The sequence below is a fragment of the Epinephelus lanceolatus genome, chromosome 3, assembly GCF_041903045.1.
Source record: "Epinephelus lanceolatus isolate andai-2023 chromosome 3, ASM4190304v1, whole genome shotgun sequence".
Lineage (NCBI taxonomy): Eukaryota > Metazoa > Chordata > Actinopteri > Perciformes > Serranidae > Epinephelus > Epinephelus lanceolatus.
Genome location: NC_135736.1, coordinates 6,871,780 through 6,893,476, shown reverse-complemented (window position 1 = coordinate 6,893,476; position 21,697 = coordinate 6,871,780). Strand labels below are relative to the sequence as shown.

The 21,697-nt window shown below is 40.3% G+C and overlaps 2 protein-coding genes across 2 annotated transcripts; one reads left to right on the top strand and one right to left on the bottom strand.

The window, feature by feature from the left end:
- Nucleotides 1-1,654: 1,654 nt before the first annotated feature.
- gstt1b (glutathione S-transferase theta 1b) lies at nt 1,655-11,180 on the top strand. Its single transcript, XM_033624859.2, has 5 exons — nt 1,655-1,871; nt 7,177-7,264; nt 7,669-7,819; nt 9,523-9,699; nt 10,945-11,180. Exons 1-5 carry the CDS (start codon nt 1,760-1,762, stop codon nt 11,140-11,142), a joined length of 726 nt encoding a protein of 241 aa, XP_033480750.1. The 5' UTR covers nt 1,655-1,759; the 3' UTR covers nt 11,143-11,180.
- Nucleotides 11,181-16,721: 5,541 nt separating this feature from the next.
- Nucleotides 16,722-21,457, bottom strand: LOC117255146 (ladderlectin-like). The gene is made up of 9 exons (XM_078164102.1): nt 21,318-21,457; nt 21,148-21,221; nt 20,810-20,854; nt 19,852-19,920; nt 19,578-19,610; nt 19,128-19,219; nt 18,640-18,765; nt 18,390-18,489; nt 16,722-17,012 (listed from the first exon to the last, which is right to left on the bottom strand). The coding sequence occupies exons 2-9, from the start codon at nt 21,194-21,196 to the stop codon at nt 16,942-16,944; spliced, it is 585 nt and encodes a 194-aa protein (XP_078020228.1). The 5' UTR covers nt 21,197-21,221; nt 21,318-21,457; the 3' UTR covers nt 16,722-16,941.
- Nucleotides 21,458-21,697: the final 240 nt, after the last annotated feature.

The window sequence follows — 21,697 nt, the reverse complement described above, 5'->3', positions numbered from 1 at the left end:
CAGATTAGTTATTTGTGGTGTCAAAGTGATTGAGAGCATGAATAGAGAGATGTTGAGTTTTTCAAATGATGATCAGTAAGTGTGTGTGCTTGTAAATCACCCCTGAAACCAGTCAAACACTACTGGAGGAATGACAGTTTGTAAATGTGTAGAAATGAGTTGTAGAAAAAAATTGTCTAAATGCAATTCTTATAGTCTGTCACTTTGAGTCTGATTTCTGATACATGTATTAGCCTAACTTGATTAGTTTAAAGATGAAAAAACACAGAAAACATATTGACTAAAAGTTGACTAAAATGTTTTGAATTTTCATCAACTAAAACAATGATTACTAGAATGTGACTGAAATTAATAAGCATCATCATTTCAAGACTAAGACTAAATCTAAAATAGCTGTCAATACTGGACTGGGAACCTGATTTTGTGGACCCAAACAATGTTGGTTTTCTTTTTATACCCAAATGAACCTAAATTCTATTGCAGTGGTCTCAATTCTGATATAGAAAATATAAACCATATCGCCATGACGTCACACTATTGAATATCATTACTGGGTAGACACTTGGCAATTGATTACAGTTGAAGAGATATGTAAAACTGACAAACCTGTTTATTTCTGTTGTCATTTTCAGCCATAATTGTAACGTTTAAAGATAAATAGTTAACCTATCTGACATCTCTGCTGTGATTTGTTTATATACTATGTTGCTTTGCTATCATTTTTGATTAACCAAATCCGCAGATGCTCAACAATGTAGTGGACGGGGCTGCAGCGAAAGGTATTTTAACCACCTAAAAAATATCCATGTCAGTGTAAGTGTGCGCTGGCCTACATTTGAATATTTGCTTCGCTTTACCTTTACCACTAATGGACCGACACCACGATTGACCAAGCAACAACCTAGTTTTCTGCTTAGTTAAATTACTGTTTTTGTAAATATAGTCTGGTAGCTTTGACATAACATATAACAAATTCCCCATCAGAAAAGGCTGTCTAACTGCAAGGTTAAGTGGGGGAAAAAAAAAAAAAAAAAAAATATATATATATATATATATATACATATATATATATATATATATATATATATATATATATATATATATATATATATATATATATATATAGTGTACACTTAAACTGTAATGGAATTTTTTGGTTGGTTTTAGGGGGCTAAAAAACTAATTGAAGCAGAGTTTGCTCAGCACCGTTTGTATTTATGTACTGACACAGGGATTTTCGAAGTAATTAAACAATAAACAGTGATTTGGTCTATACCTACTCATATACCCATATACTGTTACAGGTGACGGGGTGCTCTCAGTGTCACCAGTAACAATTTTTCCAATTCATTGTCTATGGAGCAGCACCAGATTTTACCCCCTATGACATCACAGATTTGAGTTTTAGCACTCTAGTTGTCTATATTTGTTAATATTTTTTGACTGTCTTAGACCATAGGAACAAAATGTATGAATTCTGAAAATGGGTGTACATCCCCTTTAAGTGTGAATAAATAATCCGTGATTATGTTTAATATTGTAGAAGAGCTGATGAAAGAGCCTGAAAGAGGACACACTTTGTGTAATTGAAGTTTGTGGGTCAGAGTTTAGATAGTAAAGGGGACGGCCGTTTTCTCCAACACTCAACCCGTCTCACGCTGAGATAGGAGAGACGTGAACCATCTTAGTAAAATAAAACATCTTTGGTGCCTCTGTAAAGTTACAGAGAGATAAAGTCTTTTTGTCGTCGGAAGCAAAAATGGCGTTGGAGCTGTATTTGGACCTTTTCTCTCAGCCCTGTCGCTCAGTTTATATCTTCGCTAAGAAGAACAACATCCCTGTTGAGGTGAAAAAAGTTTCGCTGATGGACGGTGAGTTCAAGTTTATACAGAGACGAAGAAAACGTGCTTTCTTTTGTAAACCTGAGGTATTAGTGACAGAGCCGAGACAATTGCGGTCAAGCCAGCCGTGGTTCGCTGCTGGTAGTGACTGTGGGTCAGACTGCAGAGGACAAGTTGAAGGATATTTTGCCCAACTTTGACGTAGAATAAAACACTTATTTTCCATAAGTAGTCCATGATTCATACGCTGAACTAAGTACTTCCTAGACTACGTGCATGAATAATATGAAGTACTTTTACTGTGTACTTTTTCAGTAATCCTGTGTCAAAATCCTTAACAAAGGATAAGATTAAGGATATTTCGCCCAACTTTGATGTGGAATAAAAAACTTATTTTCCATGAGTAGTCTATGATTCATACACCGCTGAACTAAGTACTTCCTAGACTACGTGCATGAATAATATGAAGTAACTGGAGCTGCATGGAAAATGGAGTGGAGGAAGGAGAGAAAGAACTCAGCACTCAACCTTTCCCATTTTCCATAAGTAGTCCATGATTCACATACCGCTGAACTTAGTACTCCTTAGACTATGTGCATGCATAATATGAAGTACTTTTACTCTGTAGTTTTTGAGTAATCCTTTGTCAAAATCCTTAACAGATGACAAGATTAAGGATATTTCACCCAACTTTGATGTGGAATAAAAAACTTATTTTCCATAAGTAGTCTGTGATTCATATACTGCTGAACTAAGTACTTCCTAGACTATGTGCATGCATAATATGAAGTATTTTTACCGTGTACTTCTCGAGTAATCCTGTGTCAAAATCCTTAACAGAGGATAAGATTAAGGATATTTCACCCAACTTTGATGTGGAATAAAAAACTTATTTTCCATAAGTAGTCCAAGATTCATATACCGCTGAACTTAGTACTTCCTAGACTACGTGCATGCATAATATGAAGTACTTTTACTGTGTAGTTTTCGAGTAATCCTTTGTCAAAATCCTTAACAGATGACAAGATTAAGGATATTTCACCCAACTTTGATGTGGAATAAAAAACTTATTTTCCATAAGTAGTCCAAGATTCATATACCGCTGAACTTAGTACTTCCTAGACTACGTGCATGCATAATATGAAGTACTTTTACTGTGTAGTTTTCGAGTAATCCAATTCGAGTAAGCAAAAGCGAACCACGGCTGGCTTGACCGCAGTCCGAGACACTGGGGCTCAGAGCAGAGCTGAAGAAACAAGTAATGTAACAGTTATTGTCTTTTAGTTGCTCTCTTGTGTAACAGAAGCAGATTTAGGCTGCTCTGCAGGATAGAGAATAAGTCATGGGCTATACCTGCTGTACAATGAAGGAAAGAAACGGTTTTCTGCAGTCACACGCAGGGGCGTAAACAGGAAGGGCAATTGCACTGGGGCCCATGGGGTGGCGAGTTTTTTTCCCCAAGGATGGCGAAGGCCCTACTCTGCCTCAAGGCTCATTTATGCTCAACGTTAAATGTCCGTGCTCCATGTTCATTTCGTCCGTATTTCTGCACGTTTCCATAAAGCTTATGGATACGGGCCAACCGGAGCAGTATCACCGGGCACTGTGCGGGCAATGCTGCTGTCACTACCCGACACGTAGCTCTAGTGAGACACGAAGAAGAAATAACAATTCAATTTCTCTCATTGGCAGTACGAGAGAAAAGAATTCTCCATCCTCCAGTTGCGATGTATTTAACGGCCTCACTGACCACCACCTCCTACAACGCTGCCTCTCTCTTGTCTTTTATGCAAGACATACATTATCAATATCTCCTCCACAGTCACCATGTTTGTTTTTGAGTTTGTTGTTGTCATAAACTTTTGACGCTGGGCTGCCCCCTGGTGGATATATTGGTTAACATCCATTCCAACGTAAAGGGTGCATGGAAGTATGCGGGCAGTGACGGTAACGTCGTTTGAAACAGACGTATACATTTTTGTACGTAAAGGGAGCATAAATGAGCCCTCACTCTGCCTCCGATTGACTTACCCAGACATTCTTACACTAACCCTAACCAATCTCATTCCTCATGCCTAAACCTATCCAATCCAGCCAAAAAAGGCAACTACTAGCCAATCAGAGGGGCAGTAGGGTGAGCCATGCCTTCGCCATCCTAGGGAAAAAAAATTGCGTCGTGGGGCGGGGGCTCCATAAGCAGAGCAGGACCTTGCAAGCCTTTGTCACCTTATAAATATACCTGTGTTCCAAGGGGAATGGTGAAAGAGAATATAATTAAGCAATATTACACGAGAGGGAGTGATGTTATACTCGTATATCGTCACGGCTGTGACTGTCTTCGGCACTCGGCCTGCGGCCTCGTGCCTATGACCGAATCACAGCCGTGACGATATACGAGTATACTATCACGAGCTCGAGTTCAACAGTTAAATAAGCAAGGCTGATTAAGAAATGTTGAAAAATGAGGACAAAATAGATAATTTAAGCATTTTATTTGTCTTCCGCCAACAAAAATAGTTCCTTCAGGACTCCGCTGTCACTGTTGCAATGTAACGCAGACATGGTGTGCCAGGCACTTACTCCTTATACACATTTATCTGCACGTTTCCATTAATTGTGCAGCCGGTGAAATAAGTCTCTGGTGACTGCATGGTGGACTGTCGCTTCACAGGCACAGCCGACTCTGCCTTCTGATCTGACAATATGTTGCTTTTCTCCAAGTCATTGAGCTCCGCTGATGAAACACTGACAAACCTGGATGTGTGCTCAGATGGATTCAGCTTCTCCTCTCCCTCATCTTCCTCTGATGACCATTCATAGTTCAATTCAAAACTTATTTTAGGAAATAAATCCATATTTTTGGCTGTTTGACAGTGGATGAATTAATTAGCCTACAACGCGACTACTGACCTAACTGACACTAACCGTCAGTTTTGATTTGATTGTTGATTGCAATCAGCTGTGAGGGGGAGTGATACATACACAGTGAAATAACCGTGATGTTGTACTCCAATATCGTCACGGTTTTACTGTCTTTCGACCAATCAGATTGCAGGTCCGGAACTAACTGTTCATTCATTCATTAATCTTCTAAACGCTTCATCCTCTTGAGGGTCGCGGGAGGGGGCTGGAGCCTATCCCAGCTGACATGAGGCGAGAGGCAGGGTACACCCTGGACAGGTCGCCAGACTATCGCAGGGCTGACACATGGAGACAGACAACCATTCACGCTCACATTCACACCTACGGACAATTTAGAGTTATCAATTAACCTAGTCCCCAATCTGCATGTCTTTGCATGTCTTTGGAGTCTTTGGACTGTGGGAGGAAGCCGGAGTGCCCGGAGAGAACCCACGCTGACACGGGGAGAACATGCAAACTCCGCACAGATGGGCTCCCACGCCCGGGATCAAACCGGCAACCCTCTTGCTATGAGGCGACAGTGCTAACCACCACACCACCGTGCCGCCCGGAACTAACTGTTGTATAAGTAAATTTAATGTCCTTAAAAGGCAAAACTATCTACATCATAGTTTTTTATTTTTTTAAAAATATTCAGTAGCAGTCTATAACGGAACAAAGTAATACTCTCATATGCAATGATGACTGCTGGGGATATGTATGTTGATGTTGTCCAATGTCTCTGTGATCATGTGTTGAAACGATACATGCTTGGGCCAGTCATATAGTGTGCACTGGGGCCTGTAGTACCTTCCTTATGCTACTAGTCATATGCAATGTCCAGCTGAAATGATAAAGTCAAAGGCACATGCAGTACATATTGGCTTGGCAGCGTCAGGAGATGTTCACATAGTTTAGTTATAGCTTCTCAAGTGTTTTCTAATTACCTTAAAACTTCAATTAAAAGCCTAGTCCCTTGTACTAGACCAGTGTTGCTCCACATTTTGACAAATAAATGCCTGTTGCAATTAGAGGTCAAGCAGATATTTTTTTTTGTAGAATTTCTTTAAATGTTCCACCAATCAAAAGAATCAAAAAGGTTTTTCATTAAAATGAATCCAAGTTGTGAGTATTGTTTTAACAGGATAAAGTGGTGGTGTGTCAGTATGTGGGATGCTGTAATCCCTGAGTACTGTAATTCACTCTCTCTCTGATGTGCTGTTGGAGCTAGATCAAATGAATGATTCATTATAGATACTTTATCTGAAGCCTTATTTTTATACAAATTATATTCATGCTGGTTTGAATAAACAATTTGATTGTATCTCCTGATCTTTGCAAAGCAGCAGTTTGTGTGAAAGGAGTTCAATGCCCGTCCCATATAGACGCCTGTCCAAAATATAGGCCTGTTGAGTTCAGTGATTTAAGCAAATAATAGCCCGGGCTACTGAAGTTTTACAGGTATGTCTCTTAATATTTTGTAGATTAAAAAACAAATTAATGTGGATGGATATCATTTGAACGTTTTTTATATTAGAGTTTCATTTCAATATTGGTATATTTAAATGCACCTTTTTCTATACAAACCTTTCTTTCATTTAACAAAGCCACCATTCATGAGGGTAACAGGCTGGAAATTTTTTTTAAAAAAGCTTATTTAAAACAGGAAATTTCTCAAACAAATATAAACAGGGCCGAGTATTGTTTGAATTTCTTTAGTGCCAATACCTTTGTTTTGGTATGGATACCAAAATAATACTTTTGATACCTCAGCCCCTCAAGGGGTCCCTTGTAGGACTGGGCGATATGGAGAACTTCAAATATCACAATATTTTTGACCAGATACCTCAATATCAATATCTCGGCAATGTTGTAGGGCTGACTAATGGTGCTTAATAAACAATAATCAATAATGTGGATATTACCAAGGTAAAGACAAATAATAGAACAGCAAGTCAGTCTGGTAAGTTCAGAAAATTACATCACTTTACGATTATGCAGCCTTTAACACCAGGAAAAGACAACACACATCTCAATATTGATATAATATTGATATATTGCCCAGGGCTACTTACTTCTGTGTCCACATTAGACATACAAAACACCATCACCCCCTGGTGGCTGGTGTTGATATAACATTGATATATTGCCCAGCTGTGGTCCCAAGATAAATCTTTCATCACTAGATTATTAAGAGGATGTAAAAGAAAACAAATTTACTTTTTAAGTATTTTTAGTACTGGACAGTTTTCCTCACTTCGTGCCATGGACACAATTCAGTCAGTACCAAGCAAGTGTTCAGGTTATATGGAGGTTTCAGTATAGCCCTATCAGTCAGTAGCTTCATACACAGACCAGCATGTAGTGGCTTTGTAAACAGCTATTGATAATTCCAGACTGAAATCGTACTTTTTGCTGCATGTGTTGGTTTCAGGTGAGCAGTTCTCAGAAGAGTTTGGGAAGATAAGCTTGATCAGAAAAGTTCCTGCTCTGCGAGATGGAGACTTCTGCCTGGCTGAAAGGTGATTATTTAAATCAGCTTTTATTTAAATCTTTCTCACCTGGTGCCTCAGTACCCTGCCATGTTACTATACTGACAGTTAGTCAGTGCTGTATGTGTGTGTGTGTGTGTGTGTGTTATATGTGGGGTTTTTCATTGTTTTTTTATTTTGTGAAACACTTGGTGTTGCATTTTTAATGTATGAAAAGTGCTATATAAATAAAGTAAAAAAAAAGTGAAAACATCTGTCTGGGGAAAAACTTTGCACAGACACAAGTCAGTATAGTCAAGGTCAGACAATTTAGGAGACATAAACAGAAGAAAAACACATTTTTGAGTTTGAGTTGAGGGGACTTTAAACAGTAACAGCCCTGTATAAACCCATGTGTTCTGTGTGGTAGCCATCAGTTCTGTTTGACTCTGCAGCATTGCCATCCTGCTGTATCTGGCTCAGAAGTTTAAGACTCCAGACTTCTGGTACCCAGCTGACCTCCAGCAGCGTGCATGTGTCAATGAGTATCTGTCATGGCAGCACAGTGCCATTCGCTGGCATGGATCAAGGATTTTCTGGCTGCGGGTAAGTTCACTGACACCTGTCATGGTCTCCTGCTTGTTAAAGCATTGGTTATTATCTTCAGCTTTCCTCCACAGTGAGTGACAGAGGAATGAAGTCAGCTGGAAGGAAAACATCAGCACTGGGTTGCACTTGCTGTGTATGAGTTCTCTCCTGAGTTAAGGTGTAAAGTCTAAACCACAGGCTTAGTTACTAATAGTTAGTTTGTAATTCAATCATGACCACAACAACTTTGGGCATAAGCTAACTAGTTTGGAAGTTAAGTCATAACTAGGGCAATAAACAATGGATGATAGAGTTGCAGTGCGCATTAGCTGTGTGGCTGGCATGAGCCACTTGACATCATAGCACATCGTATAGGGCTTTTCCATTATTTTGGCTGCGCATAGTCAACCATGCCACATTGATTTGTGTTTCCATAACCAGTTTAAACACACTCAGTTGCGCTGATTCGAGCTCAAGATGAGCTGTCTCCAGAATCGGGTCTAAGCGTGTCCGAATGCCTCCAACCGGGATGCGATGACCCCACATGGGCTTTCATCATTATTCAGCAACATTCAGTGATGATCCTGTCGCATGTTTAAATAAAAAACAACACAAATAAACAAACAGTTCGGAGCATGTTACATGCTTCATACACAGTTAGCTAGCTGTAGACTGAGACAAATTAATTGAATTCCCTGCTCTTAAAGGCTACTGGCAGCTACTGGCATCCCATCCTTGTGAACACAATATCTCAAGAGTGCCTCAAGGGAATTTCTTCAAATTTGGCACAAATGTTCACTTGGACTCAGCAATGAACTGATTGGATTTCTGTGGTCAAAGGTCAAGGTCATTGTGACCTTGCATCTATCTCATACTTGTGAATGTGGTTTCTCAAGAACCCCTCAAGGGAATTTCTTTAAATTCAACACAAAGGTGACTTGGACTGAAGAATAGATTGATTAGAATTTTGTGGTCAAAGGACAAAGGTCAAGGTCAGTGTGACCTCACATAATATTTTTTTGGTCATAGGAATTCATATGCTAGTTATGAAAAAACTTCATACAGATGTCTAATAGGATCAAAAATTAAGTGATTACATTTTATATCCAAAAGATCAAAGGTAAACTTCACTATGACATCATAATGTTCTGCATAAAAACTTTTTTCTGCCCAGTACTTAACGTCATAACTCAGGAACAGAGGAACATGTACAATGGGTGTGAAGCATCCACGTTTTCACAGACATGGATCTAAACTGTAAGAGAAACTTGACTGTTACAACCGCGGGGTGGTAATTGTAGTTATTTTATATTATTTCATTACACTATGATAATTTGGTCACACCTGTCGCCGTTGTGCACTTTCAATTAATGTATTGTATTGGCCCAGCAAAAATGCTGTGATGATGGTGATGACTTCATGAGTGTGAGGGAAGAATTAACCTTCTTCTAGACAGGGTGCTGACAAGCTGAACCCTCTGACTTTTGTTTTCATGCAGTCTCGGAAAGTTGCAAGGTTGAATACTGCATATTTACTGGTTTCCTTGGCCGTCTCTCAGGAAAAGCACTCACACAAACTGCTCAGTATCTGCTTTCATCTTCCCCTGAAAAGTGATTCAAACATTTTGTATCAAGAACAAGCTCATTGTCAGAGTTGAGTAATATGTTTTTTCACGTGTACTTCCTGGAGATTTAAATTGAAATCTTGTGTTTGTGCTGTAGATTTTGGTTCCCAAGATTATGGGTGTCGACGTCTCACAGGACAAGCTGGACGCAGCCTTGGAGGACCTGAATGGCTCACTGGAACTCATCGAAGAAAAGTTCATCCAGGACAGGCCCTTCATTGCAGGAGATCAAATCTCACTAGCTGACCTGGTTGCCATTGTGGAGATTATGCAGGTAAGCAGAAAAGTTTTTCTGCACTCAAAATGGCCCAAAATCAGAGACTGAATCAAGGCCCATGCCACTGTTTTTGCACACTGAGCCTGTTACATTGCTGCCAACCTGTTGGAATGTGTTTTTATGCCTCTGCGACAGTGCTCGCTGTGGCCGGAGGCATTATGTTTTTGAGTTGCGCTTTCATCCGTCCTATCCTTGTGAACAAGAACTCTCAAGAATGGGAATCTCTTCAAATTTGGCACACAGCTTCACACAAATTTCTAATAGGCTAAAGTAATGACTTAATGTCATTTTATATCCAAAAGGTCAACTTCACTGTGACATCATAATTTTCTGCATAAAACACTTTTCTGGCCATTCTTCAACATCATATCTCAGGAACAGAAGGGGAAATATTTGGTCAGATACTTAATTGGTGACACTAACCTTGGGTGTCCACCTTGAAACTGTGCTGATTGTATAGATCTTCTGTAGTGATGGGTTGAAGATGTGTGTGAAGCATCCATGTTAGCACAGACATGGATGTGAACTGTAAGAGAAAATTGACTGGTGTGCGGAGGCATACAACCATGGGACTGTAATCGGGATTATTTCTGCCTGTATGCAGGAATCAAGTGGACAAAAAAAAGAATCAGGCAGTCAAAGTGTCCCAGTGTAGCATGAGGGATGGTGTGATAGGCACTGCTGACTTCAGTGTTCTGGTCCTGGTTCGGCATTTAACAAACTGTCTGCATTCAGAGAGTTCATAGCTGAGATCACCTTTGTTAAAAGGCCGAGGATGATAACTAAGGAGTTCAGCTTTGTCTGCTCCACACACAGTATCTGGAGAGCGAGTGTGTGCTGTGCTTTCTGTAAGTTAGTTTGAGGTGGAATAAAAACACAGACCAATTTGAATGAAACAAACTCACAGGGGCAACAGAAGGGTTTGCAGTTAATATAATAAAAATCCAGATCAGGAGAACAGTGCTGCAAAATCACTGTCACGTCATTACACCAGCCACTGTTAATGTAAAAACAAATATGTACTTAACCTTTTGATTTGCCAGAGAGCTCTGTGTTGTGATCCACCCTGAAAAGTTGGAAGGCTATCAGCTACAGTGCAAAATTGGGTGTTGTATACTTAAGGGACTGGTATTCATACTTATGCATTCATAAGGAATGTTTTGGGTTAGTCGTCACAGGGGATAGAGAATAGTTGGCTTGTTCCACATTAACTGGCCTTCTATGTGATTCTCTCACTGACAGCCTGTTGGCTCTGGCCTGGATGTGTTTGAGGGGAGACCCAAGCTGAGCGCGTGGCGGGACAGAGTCCAGGCTGCCATTGGACAGGAGCTGTTTGATGAGGCCCACAAGCCCATCCTTGGGGCCCAGGAGAGTGTGAAACTGATAGATGGCAGCAAGATGGAGTTCTTCAAGCCCAAGATTCTCAAGTTATTCATGTGAAGCGGAGATTTGGTCAATAAAGCTTCAAGTAAAATCTACCTCACTCTCATTTTTTTCCCTTATATGCAACTATGACACATTGTTTATGAACTGGAAAGTTCATAAACAATGACCCCATCATTTTTCCTTTTCAATGTAACTAATCAGTGTTGGGGGTAACACGTTACAAAAAGTTACAGAAGTAACTAGTGACAGTGATATATTACTTTTTGCAATAACAAAGTAATGTAACTGGTTACCAACAGGATTTTGGGTAATATTACTTTTACAGTGTCACGTCACATGTTCCCATCTGAAAAGAACTGTTTATTGTTTTCGTTTTTCATTCGTCCTCATTGATCCACACTGCTCTACTTGCACCAGTGCGCCACCAGAAAACACATCCCTCGAAGGTTGTTGTGTGTTGTCATGTCATTATACGCTACATCAGAGAAGGATGCTGGTGATCGGCACATCCGGGTGATGCCAAACTGTGAGTTACGATGTTCAGTATGTCTCCAGTTATACATCTGCAAAGTCTACAACATATCCCATTCTGCTTTTGTGTCCTAAAGCAGTTGGATATGTTTCCATTCATACCCCCTACAAAAACTGCAGAGCAACGCCGGCACACAGTCCCGTTCTTATGCATAACTCTCTCTCTTTTGCTGTTATAGCTGACCGGCACACCAGGAATCGGCAGGTGGGTCCTCCAGCGTCGGTGTATTAATTTTCGCTCATCATAGTGACTGACTCGCATGGTATACTGTTTATTGTGCTAAAGTTAACATTTTTGTATTATGTTTCATATCATAGGCCCACAAATATTTATAGATATTTCATAATTATCAGACTTCTATCCTCTGCCTGACCCTCCCTGTGTCCAAGGCTATTCATTCATTTAAAGGGCTAGGGGTATTTAATGGTTCTTTATCATTACACTGTTATTAATATAAAAAAGAAAAGTCAATTTCTTCAATGCAAATCTGTCTCAGATTTTAGAGAGAGTGGTTTGGTTTTTATTAGTCTGTTAGAGTTATCAAAACACAATATGCAGGATGACCATCACAGCATGAGCTGAAATCCTGTCATGGGTTTCTCCGTTCCACAGGACAGCACTTTATAATGACTTGAATACTGCGGTGTCTTAGAAGTGTTTAGACTTAACATAAAAAGATTCAGAAAGTGACAGCATGTTTATATTATTCCAAATGCTAAAATGATATATACCATTTACAGTATACTGACATCATGTTATATAGCCTCAAAAATAATATCAGTGTTTTAAAAATGGCCATTGTTCCCCTTTAATGCTTCACTGTATATATAAATGCATTTAATCAGTTGTGCTCCATGTTAGGAGACACACATGTTAATGCTCTTTTAAGCTTTAATAGAAAGTGTTTTATGTTTTTGTTCCAAACTCTGTTAGTCAATTATGGTGATTAGTTGTTCACACTGTGACAGTATGTTTCATTGTATGGCTCCCATAGTGGGAGATAATGTAGTGCAAGTGTGATATGGAAAGGTCCTATGTGTACTGTGGTGGTGTTACTCTTCAAATGAAGTTCAAAGAGCAGCACTTATTATATTTGAAGTCTACATATACTCCATGATCAAGGTTCACTTAGGGTTGCACAGCAGAATGCAAGATGAATTACATTTCTCTACAGGTTGACTGGAATCAATAGTTGAATACGTTTTTCCTCAGCTTGTACTTATTAAGCCATTGTAGAATTTGCCATATGCTTTAAAACACACCCACACACACAGTTGCTGGAACTCCTAGAAATACCAGCAGTAGCAGTGTTTTGATTGAAATCATGATAAGATTCAAAACTCCAGTACTTCACAAATATTTGATCTTAATAACCCTGAGGATCAAGGTCAGATATGATGTTATTCCTCCTGTTGATTCATGGCGGTTTGCAACCAAATAAAATGTGCAATGCTGTCACTGAGTGGGCAGACAAGGTCATTTCAATTACATACCTGCCATCATATTCTCCTATTTATGTATGTATATGTTGATGTGCAGTACTTTAAGGCAACAGTTGCTATGGATACCTCGGGAATATAAAGTCAGGTAAGTGGTTATTGAGATTAATAAATAACAACAAAAGGTAATTTTTTAAATGTGACAAGTCATTTTTTGAGATATGCCCATAACAAGACACATTTGTGAAATAACAGGAAAAAACATTGTGTGAACTAACAAGATAAAGGCTGTTAGGACAGTAAAATGTTCAGAGCAGAGGATTGCAGAGGTTGCTGTAATCCTCAGCTCACTGGTTTGAATTCAGCTCGAATGCGCGTCTTTTCATAAGGAATTGTCTTAACTTGTTAAGTAAATTTTACTGCACTTAATGAGTAAACTTTCTCTTATTGTTACCTGCCTGCTAACTGTAAAGTAGCAGCAGTTTACAATTGTTTGGATACGTTATATGTTCCTTATTTAAGACTTCTTTTGTGAGGCAACAACTTAAATAATTAACAGTCATTTAGAAACAAAGAACAGTTCAATCAATCAATAAATCAATCAATCAATTTTATTTATAAAGCCCAATATCACAAATCACAATTTGCCTCACAGGGCTTTACAGCATACGACATCCCTCTGTCCTTATGACCCTCGCAGCGGAAAAGGAAAAACTCCCCAAAAAAACCCCTTTAACGGGGAAAAAAAACGGTAGAAACCTCAGGAAGAGCAACTGAGGAGGGATCCCTCTTCCAGGACGGACAGACGTGCAATAGATGTCGTACAGAACAGATCAGCATAATAAATTAACAGTAATCCGTATGACACAATGAGACAGAAAGAGAGACAGAGAGAGAGACAGAGAGAGAGATGCAGGTAATGACAGTAGGTTACAACAATATTATTGAAAGGAATAATATTATAGTTATAGTTCTGGCTACTGTGGTACAATATGTTGAAAGTATGTATTAATATCTGGCAGTATACATGTGTGACAATAGTCATATGTGTATAATAACAGTAGAAGTATGACTAATGACTAATGATGGCAGCAGCAGCAGGAGGCATCTGGCAGGACCACGGTAGCAGCACAACCACACACGTCACACTGTCCAGGCACCGCTGCGATATGAGTTAATCTGAGAGACAGTGGAGCACAAAGGCTCCGGAGAAGAAGCAGAGTTAGTGACATCCAGAATGGCCGAGTTAGCAAGATGCAGTAATAGAATACGAGAGAGAGAGAGAGAAGGAGAGAAGGTGCCCGGTGTATTATAGGGGGGTCCTCCGGCAGACTAGGCCTCAGTCAGCCTAACTAGGGGCTGGTACAGGGCAAGCCTGAGCCAGCCCTAACTATAAGCTTTATCAAAGAGGAAAGTCTTAAGTCTAGTCTTAAATGTGGAGACGGTGTCTGCCTCCCGGACCGTAACAGGAAGATGATTCCACAGGAGAGGAGCCTGATAGCTGAAGGCTCTGGCTCCCGATCTACTTTTGGAGACTTTAGGGACCACAAGTAACCCTGCGTTCTCAGAGCGCAGTGTTCTGGTGGGATAATATGGCACTATGAGCTCTCTAAGATATGACGGAGCTTGACCATTTAGAGCTTTGTAAGTTAACAGTAGGATTTTAAATTCAATTCTGGATTTTACAGGGAGCCAGTGCAGAGAAGCTAAAACAGGAGAAATATGATCTTGTTTCTTAGTTCCTGTTAGTACACGTACTGCTGCATTCTGAATTAGCTGGAGAGTTTTTAAGGACTTACTAGAGCTACCAGATAATAGAGAGTTACAGTAATCCAGCCTAGAGGTAACAAAAGCGTGGACCAATTTTTCTGCATCTTTTCGGGTCAGGATAGGCCTAATTTTCGCAATATTACGCAGATGAAAAAATGCAGTCCGTGAGGTTTGTTTTAAATGAGAATTAAAAGACAAATCTTGATCAAATATTACTCCTCTGTACGTAATGTAATAAAAACCTTTAATGTTCCACCCCACATCTGATTGTTTGTGTACTTTGAAAGTATGAATGAAAGAACAGCAAATAACTGGTTGTTTATGTGTAATTAAGTGACTAAGAATGACAGAGGAGTGGAAACTCCATAATACAGCTCACGCCCCCAATCATACAGTGTGAGGAAAGGGTAGGAGAAGAAAACAGAAGATACTTTATAATAGAGTGTGCACCCCCAGTCTTGCAGTGTAAGTAAAGGGGAAAGAGGACATAACAGTGGTGTGAAAAGTTAAGGGTAATAACCCTCACCCCAACCCCAAACCTAACCCTGCACTTAAGAAAGGTAAGTTTGCTTTCTGCTGCAGCCTACCCTTTACAAGCTCCTGCGTTGCTGGATGAACACGCCTGCTAGGAGCTAATTTTCAGAAGTATAGACCCACTTTAAAACTTCTCATCTCGTCTCGTCTCTCGTCTCGTCGTCCTCCACTTATCCGGGTCCGGGTTGCGGGGGCAGCAGCCTCAGCAAAGAAGCCCAGACAGTCCTCTCCCCAGCCACCTCCGTCAGCTCTTCCGAGGGAACCCCGAGGCGCTCCCAGGCCAGCCGGGTGATGTAGTCCCTCCAGCGTGTCCTGGGTCGGCCCCAAGGTCTCCTCCCGGTTGGACATGCCCGGAATACCTCCTAAGGGAGGCGTCCGGGAGGCATCCTTACCAGATGCCCGAACCACCTCAACTGGCTCCTCTCGATGTGGAGGAGCAGCGGCTCTACTCCGAGTCCCTCCCGGATGTCCGAGCTCCTCACCCTATCTCTAAGGCTGAGCCCAGCCACCCTGCGGAGGAAACTCATTTCGGCCGCTTGTACTCGCGATCTCGTTCTTTCGGTCACTACCCAGAGCTCATGACCATAGGTGAGGGTTGGAACGTAGATCGACCGGTAAATCGAGAGCTTCGCTGAAAACTGGTTAAACTTCTCATCTCAATATACCAAATGATACATTGAAGTAGAAGACATATGCATAATAAATCCCTAGAGTATGGGTGTAGCTTGCCTGTTGAAGACACACCTGTGAGAAACAACTGTCACATCTGCCATATGCAAGGGTGGGAGTTTTGTCTTTATTTTATGTACTCTTTTAGTAGATTTCATTTTGGTAGCACATCGCAAATGTGAATATGTAATACTATAGTTACTTTAGAGGTACCATGTTAGTACCCAGTACTTACAAAATCCTTTCAGTGTAAATCATTCTCTAAAATTCCTTATTGTTTCTCCCTTGTTAGGCTGTACCTACAAGAAATAGCAGTAGGAACAGGTAAGAATTTTCTTTGTACTGGTTCATACGATACTGCACCGAAAGTAAAGTTGTCTTACTCGGTAAGTGTTGGGTTATAAGACTGTGAGTCTGTAAATTATAAAGGGTTATTGAAGTTTTTGTTTTCTTTGATTTATTGTACCTCTTATAGCCTCAAAATTGTGGATTGAGGCTTCAGTTCTGAGATATATTTGCTGTACATTATTTGAACTGCTTTGATAAAAGCCCAGTAAATAAAGACTTGTACCTTCTGAGTTACGTCTGTTGGCCTGTTACTCTGAGCTGAATGACTTTTCATCTTCAGACAACAGCTGGACTTTATCAGCCACTTTTCAATCAAGCTCTTGAAGGAAGATCAAACAATGTCCTGTTCTTACACGTCTTTATTACAGAACTGCTGCCATAATCACAAACAAAAATGCCTTTATACAAAAGTTATATAACACTTAATCATTTAACACTCTGCAGAATAAAAAAGGAAAAGTATAAATCAGAAAGACACACAACAAAGTTCATCAGATCGCTTTCAATGGAAAAAATATCCTGGCTGATCCATCTAAAAGCCCCAGATGTGAAGTCTGTATATTAACACTTGAAAGGGTTCTTCACACAGATGAAGCGAAAAGCAGAGTTGCACCTGGTGTTACCCCAACCATCTGAAATTTGATTTACAGAAAGAAAAAAGAGAAAGAGAAAAAATAACAACATTAACGGCAAATACATATTTTAAATTAGCAAATGATTCACCATAATGTTCACTGTAATATTACCTATTTGTCTCTTTCCACAGAAAACTGAGTAAATCAGCATTCAGACCAAAAAAAAAGAAGTGAAATATGAGTGACGCTGACTTGTACTCCAGGACCCTGATATACAAGTCAGCATCACGTTCACTCTGATCTAGGCACATTACCCTACCAAGACATATAAATACAGATATCAGCTCTGTGATAACAAGAAATAAATCCAGGTATAACAGTCACACCTCTGACAGCTACTGTAGGGATGTGTGATATATTGATTACACTCATTGTATCCTGGCTTGTTACATGTGGAATATAGGCCATGAATGACTATATTGCAAACGTTCATTATCCATAACAGCTTATCCTTTTCAGGGTCGGGGGCGGGGGCTGGAGCCTCTCCTGGCTGGCATTGAGAGAGAGGTATGGTACACCCTGGACAGGTCACCAGACTGTCACAGGACTGACACATAGTGACAGAAAAGAATTCACGCTCACATTCACACCTACAGGGAATTTAGAGTCATCACTTAACCCAACCAGCATGTCTTTGGACTGTGGGATGAGGCCAGATAACGTGGAAAAGACCAACGCTGACAAGAGGAGAACACACACACTCCATATAATAAAAGCACCAGTGGTTCCCCTTTGATTTATTTCATTATAACAATACTTAAGTTTATAATAACAGTACTTTAACTTCATTGTAACAGTACTTTATTTAACGTCATTGTAACAGTAGTTCATGTAGATAAATATTTTAGTAGTCTACAGAAGTTTAAATGAAAATTCACAATATTGGGATATATATTTTGTATTGAGATATAGCCTAAAAATACTGCAATATTGCTGCTGGAGGCTTTACTGGTGCTGGACAGTCAGTCATAGCAGGTGAGGGGAGAGGCAGGGCCCATAGAGCATGTTAGAGAGCCAGAGGGTGGGTGGGAGATCTGCAGGGTCCATGCCCACAGCCCAGTGCCCACTGCCTATGTGGATGTGGAGCCTCCAACATGCTCTGGAGGCTGTGACTTTACCCTCGCCTACTATGGCTGCCCCTCCAGCCTGGAGAGGCCCCTAGATCTTTACAAACACACATATATGAAGAGTTATTAAACTACTATAATGATGGAAGGAAAAAAAGCTTGGTGGCTGTGGTCAACATCAACACTCTTACACTGTGAGAGCATGGAAGAGTGAAGATGTAAAAACCAATAAAAGCAGAGTGTCCCTCGACCATCCATCCAGACCATCCATTCTAGCACCAACCCCAAAGCAAACAGGTGGACTTACATGTGGTGCGTAGGTAGGAGCAGAGGGAGCTGCTGGAGGAGGAGTATGAGTACCAGTTGGTGTAATAGAAACCCTCACGGTCAATCCACATCCACTGGCCCTAAGAGACAAAGAACATGAGTGTAAAGATGTGTTGTCCTAGTCTCTTCATTTGCTCTCACATCAATCTTGTGTGAGCCTAGACCCCCTTTGGACCAGGTCCTGGGCTTGATCTGGACTGACTGACTGGTGTTTCTGCATAAATCCATACCTGCAGGTTGAAGCCTCCCAGCCATGCAGCATTCGAACTGCCTATCCCTGCGATCTGCTGGAGGAAGCTGTACTCTCTGGGGTTGGTGGCCGAGGCCAGGTGGGCACCCAGGATGTTGCAGTGCTCCTGTCAGACAGATGATGCAAATAGGAATCTTTGTGACTAAACAACTAAATAGTTGTTTCATTTCATTTCTGCATTTTCTTCCTCCAAATGAGTTGTCTTTAGCTTTGATGTGAAAAGCTCATCTTTTTATGGACTGATGGTGACACACTGACTGACCTACTATCACCATCCTGATGCTCCATGTTGTGGAACATGTTGCATTCATCATGTGTGTCAATGGTAAGTTCTACACTCGCTTAACTGAATTAATAACAAAGTCTATCAGATGACAGAAGAAGCTACGACTTCAACCACATTGTTCACAGTGTGTACAAGCTCAGTGTTCTCACAATAACAATGTATAAGTGTGATAGTAGCAGTACCTCAGCCCTGTACCAGCTCATGGGAGTAGAGATGAGCCGGAAGCAGCGAGAGCCATGCTGTAACCAGCCGTCTGGACAGAAGTTGAAACGAGCTACAGACAGACAGAAGAGAGAAAACACTGACTTCAACAGAGCAGTTTCACTGACTGAAGTACACAGATAATAGGTCCTTTCTAATCTAACTGTTTACAGCCTCCTTCAGCAGAAACAGCTGTTGTAATGACACCAACATCTGTCTGTATGTATCTGATATATTTTGGAGAATACTTAGTAGAGGAAAAACAAAGCTAGTTGTAGTTAAAAGCCTGATGTGCAAAAATACTGCTATGGTTCTTTAAGCACAGTTGTGATATTTGGAGAGGTGTTCTTTCTATGGTGTTGTTGTTTCTATGATGACCTCATTAATGAAGGAACACAAAGGAAAGTTTGAAACAGTGATGTGGCTCTTACATTCAGGTGCTGCTGCCTCCTCAGACAAAGGTGCTGAAAAATATAATAAATAAACAAATAGAATATTTTACATAATGAGAATATCCATACATGCAATATATTTCATTGTCAAAATATGTTAATATGTGTGTTTAGTTTTCTTATTATGAGCATGTCATTGTTTAAAAATGTCTCATTGAACCTTTAGTACAACAACATAAATGTGAGAATAACTGATTATTAATAGCAGCTACACAATATATTGTTAAGAGTGACGTGTGTCCTTTGTGATTACCGTTTCTGGGAACAGAGACAAATTCTTCTGGCACAAATTCTTCCTCATCCTTCATCATCTTGTCCATCTCTGAAACATCAACAGATTCATCAGAACTCTTTTTAGTTGAGAGTTTTTGACATTACAGAATGTTGCAACTACAAAATGTCAAGCATGTCCAGTGTAAATCATATTAACATGGAAGTGACAAAAGTTAAAACCAGTCAAAGCATCTACAGCTAAGCAGCTCTGTGAGGCTGTGTTTAGACACACCTGTGCTTTGACAACATCAACATGCTAACATGCGGATGTTTAGCAACTATGTTTACCATCGTCACCATTGTAGTTTATCGTGTATCATGCATACATTAACAAATTTGGCCCTCCACCTGTGCTACACGTGTGAGTAAAAAAGAAGGCCTATATACAAGTTCTGCTCTGAGCTACTCTCCCGTACTCCAATTTTAATACCTTTATTCAAAATGAATCTAAACAAAAGAAGTAGGGGGAAGGTACTGGGCATGCAGGTGTGTTTAGGGCCTGGCTATTGGACTATAGCCACAGGTCTTTTCTTACTGCCAAAATTTTGAATATGAATATGAAGTATGAGCTCAGACAACCACTGAATCTAGTGTAGTAAAGGTAGCTCTTCCTGCCCCACCTCTCACATGTGACTTCTGACACACACATAGTGTTGCCAACTTGTCTGCTTTCACACTGACTTGGTAACTTTTCTGATGCTTTTAGCGACTTGCTGCTCAGAGTGAACTCAGTCAGCAGCTCCTCTGGCTGCAGCTAAAGTTATATTACTGATGCTTGAGATTATTGAATCAGCTACAATGCATCATCTCTGGTCTCTCCTTCTTCATCTGTTTTTTAATGTACTGTTGCAAGCGAAGGAGAGTGAGCAATAGCCAGTATGATGTTTGGTGGTTTACTTACTGTCTCTGTGTGTAAAGCAAAGACCTTCAATACTGACCTGGAGCCTTCTCTTCGTTTGTCTTCTCTCCCTCTGGTTGTGGAGCTGCAGGTAAAAACACAACACTGTCAGTGAGATTAAATGTCTGTCAATCAATCTATCTATCTATCTATCTATCTGTCTATGTATCAATCAATCTAATCAATCTGATCAATCTAATGTATTTGTCAAATGTTGCTGCTGAGTCTTGCTACTGTGTGTGTGTGTGTGTGTGTGTGTGTGTGTGTGTGTGTGTGTGTGTGTGTGTGTGTGTGTTCTGCACAGTCTTGCTGATTGACTGATGAACACATGGATGATAGTGTGTGTGATCTGTCTAAATGGTCTGTGTTGAATCTGACCTGCAAATGCAGCACAGAGGAGAATGGAGAGGACCAGGACAGTCTTCATGGTGATGATCAACTGATCAACTGTTCTGTGTGGAGAAAAAACAAACAGCCAATAAATATTCAGACAGAGAGCAGAACCATGAGCTCCACTGAAGAGAGAAGAAATACAGCAGGTGTCTTACCTGTCAGGTAAATGTGAGGTGATGTTATTCAGGTATCAGCTGAATGATGCAGTGATGATGAGGGGATCCCTGCTCTTTATATACACACACCTGAAGCACAGAGTCACGTTCATGTGGCAGAACGTGCCAATGTTTATCTATGACTCAGTCCTGTATGTGAGAAGATGATTGCAGCATGCACATAAAGATATGAAGCTGATCATTAATCTGTTTCCTGACAGCATGTAAACAGTTTTCACAAACCTCTTCCTTGTTGTTGTGATTTCATATCAGGTTAATGGTTTAAAAGAATTACAGTCAAACTGGGCTGGATATTTAGTTACATTAAGTGTGTCAGCTGTGTTTTCTGACCTTGTATTTTAAAGGACATATGAACAATG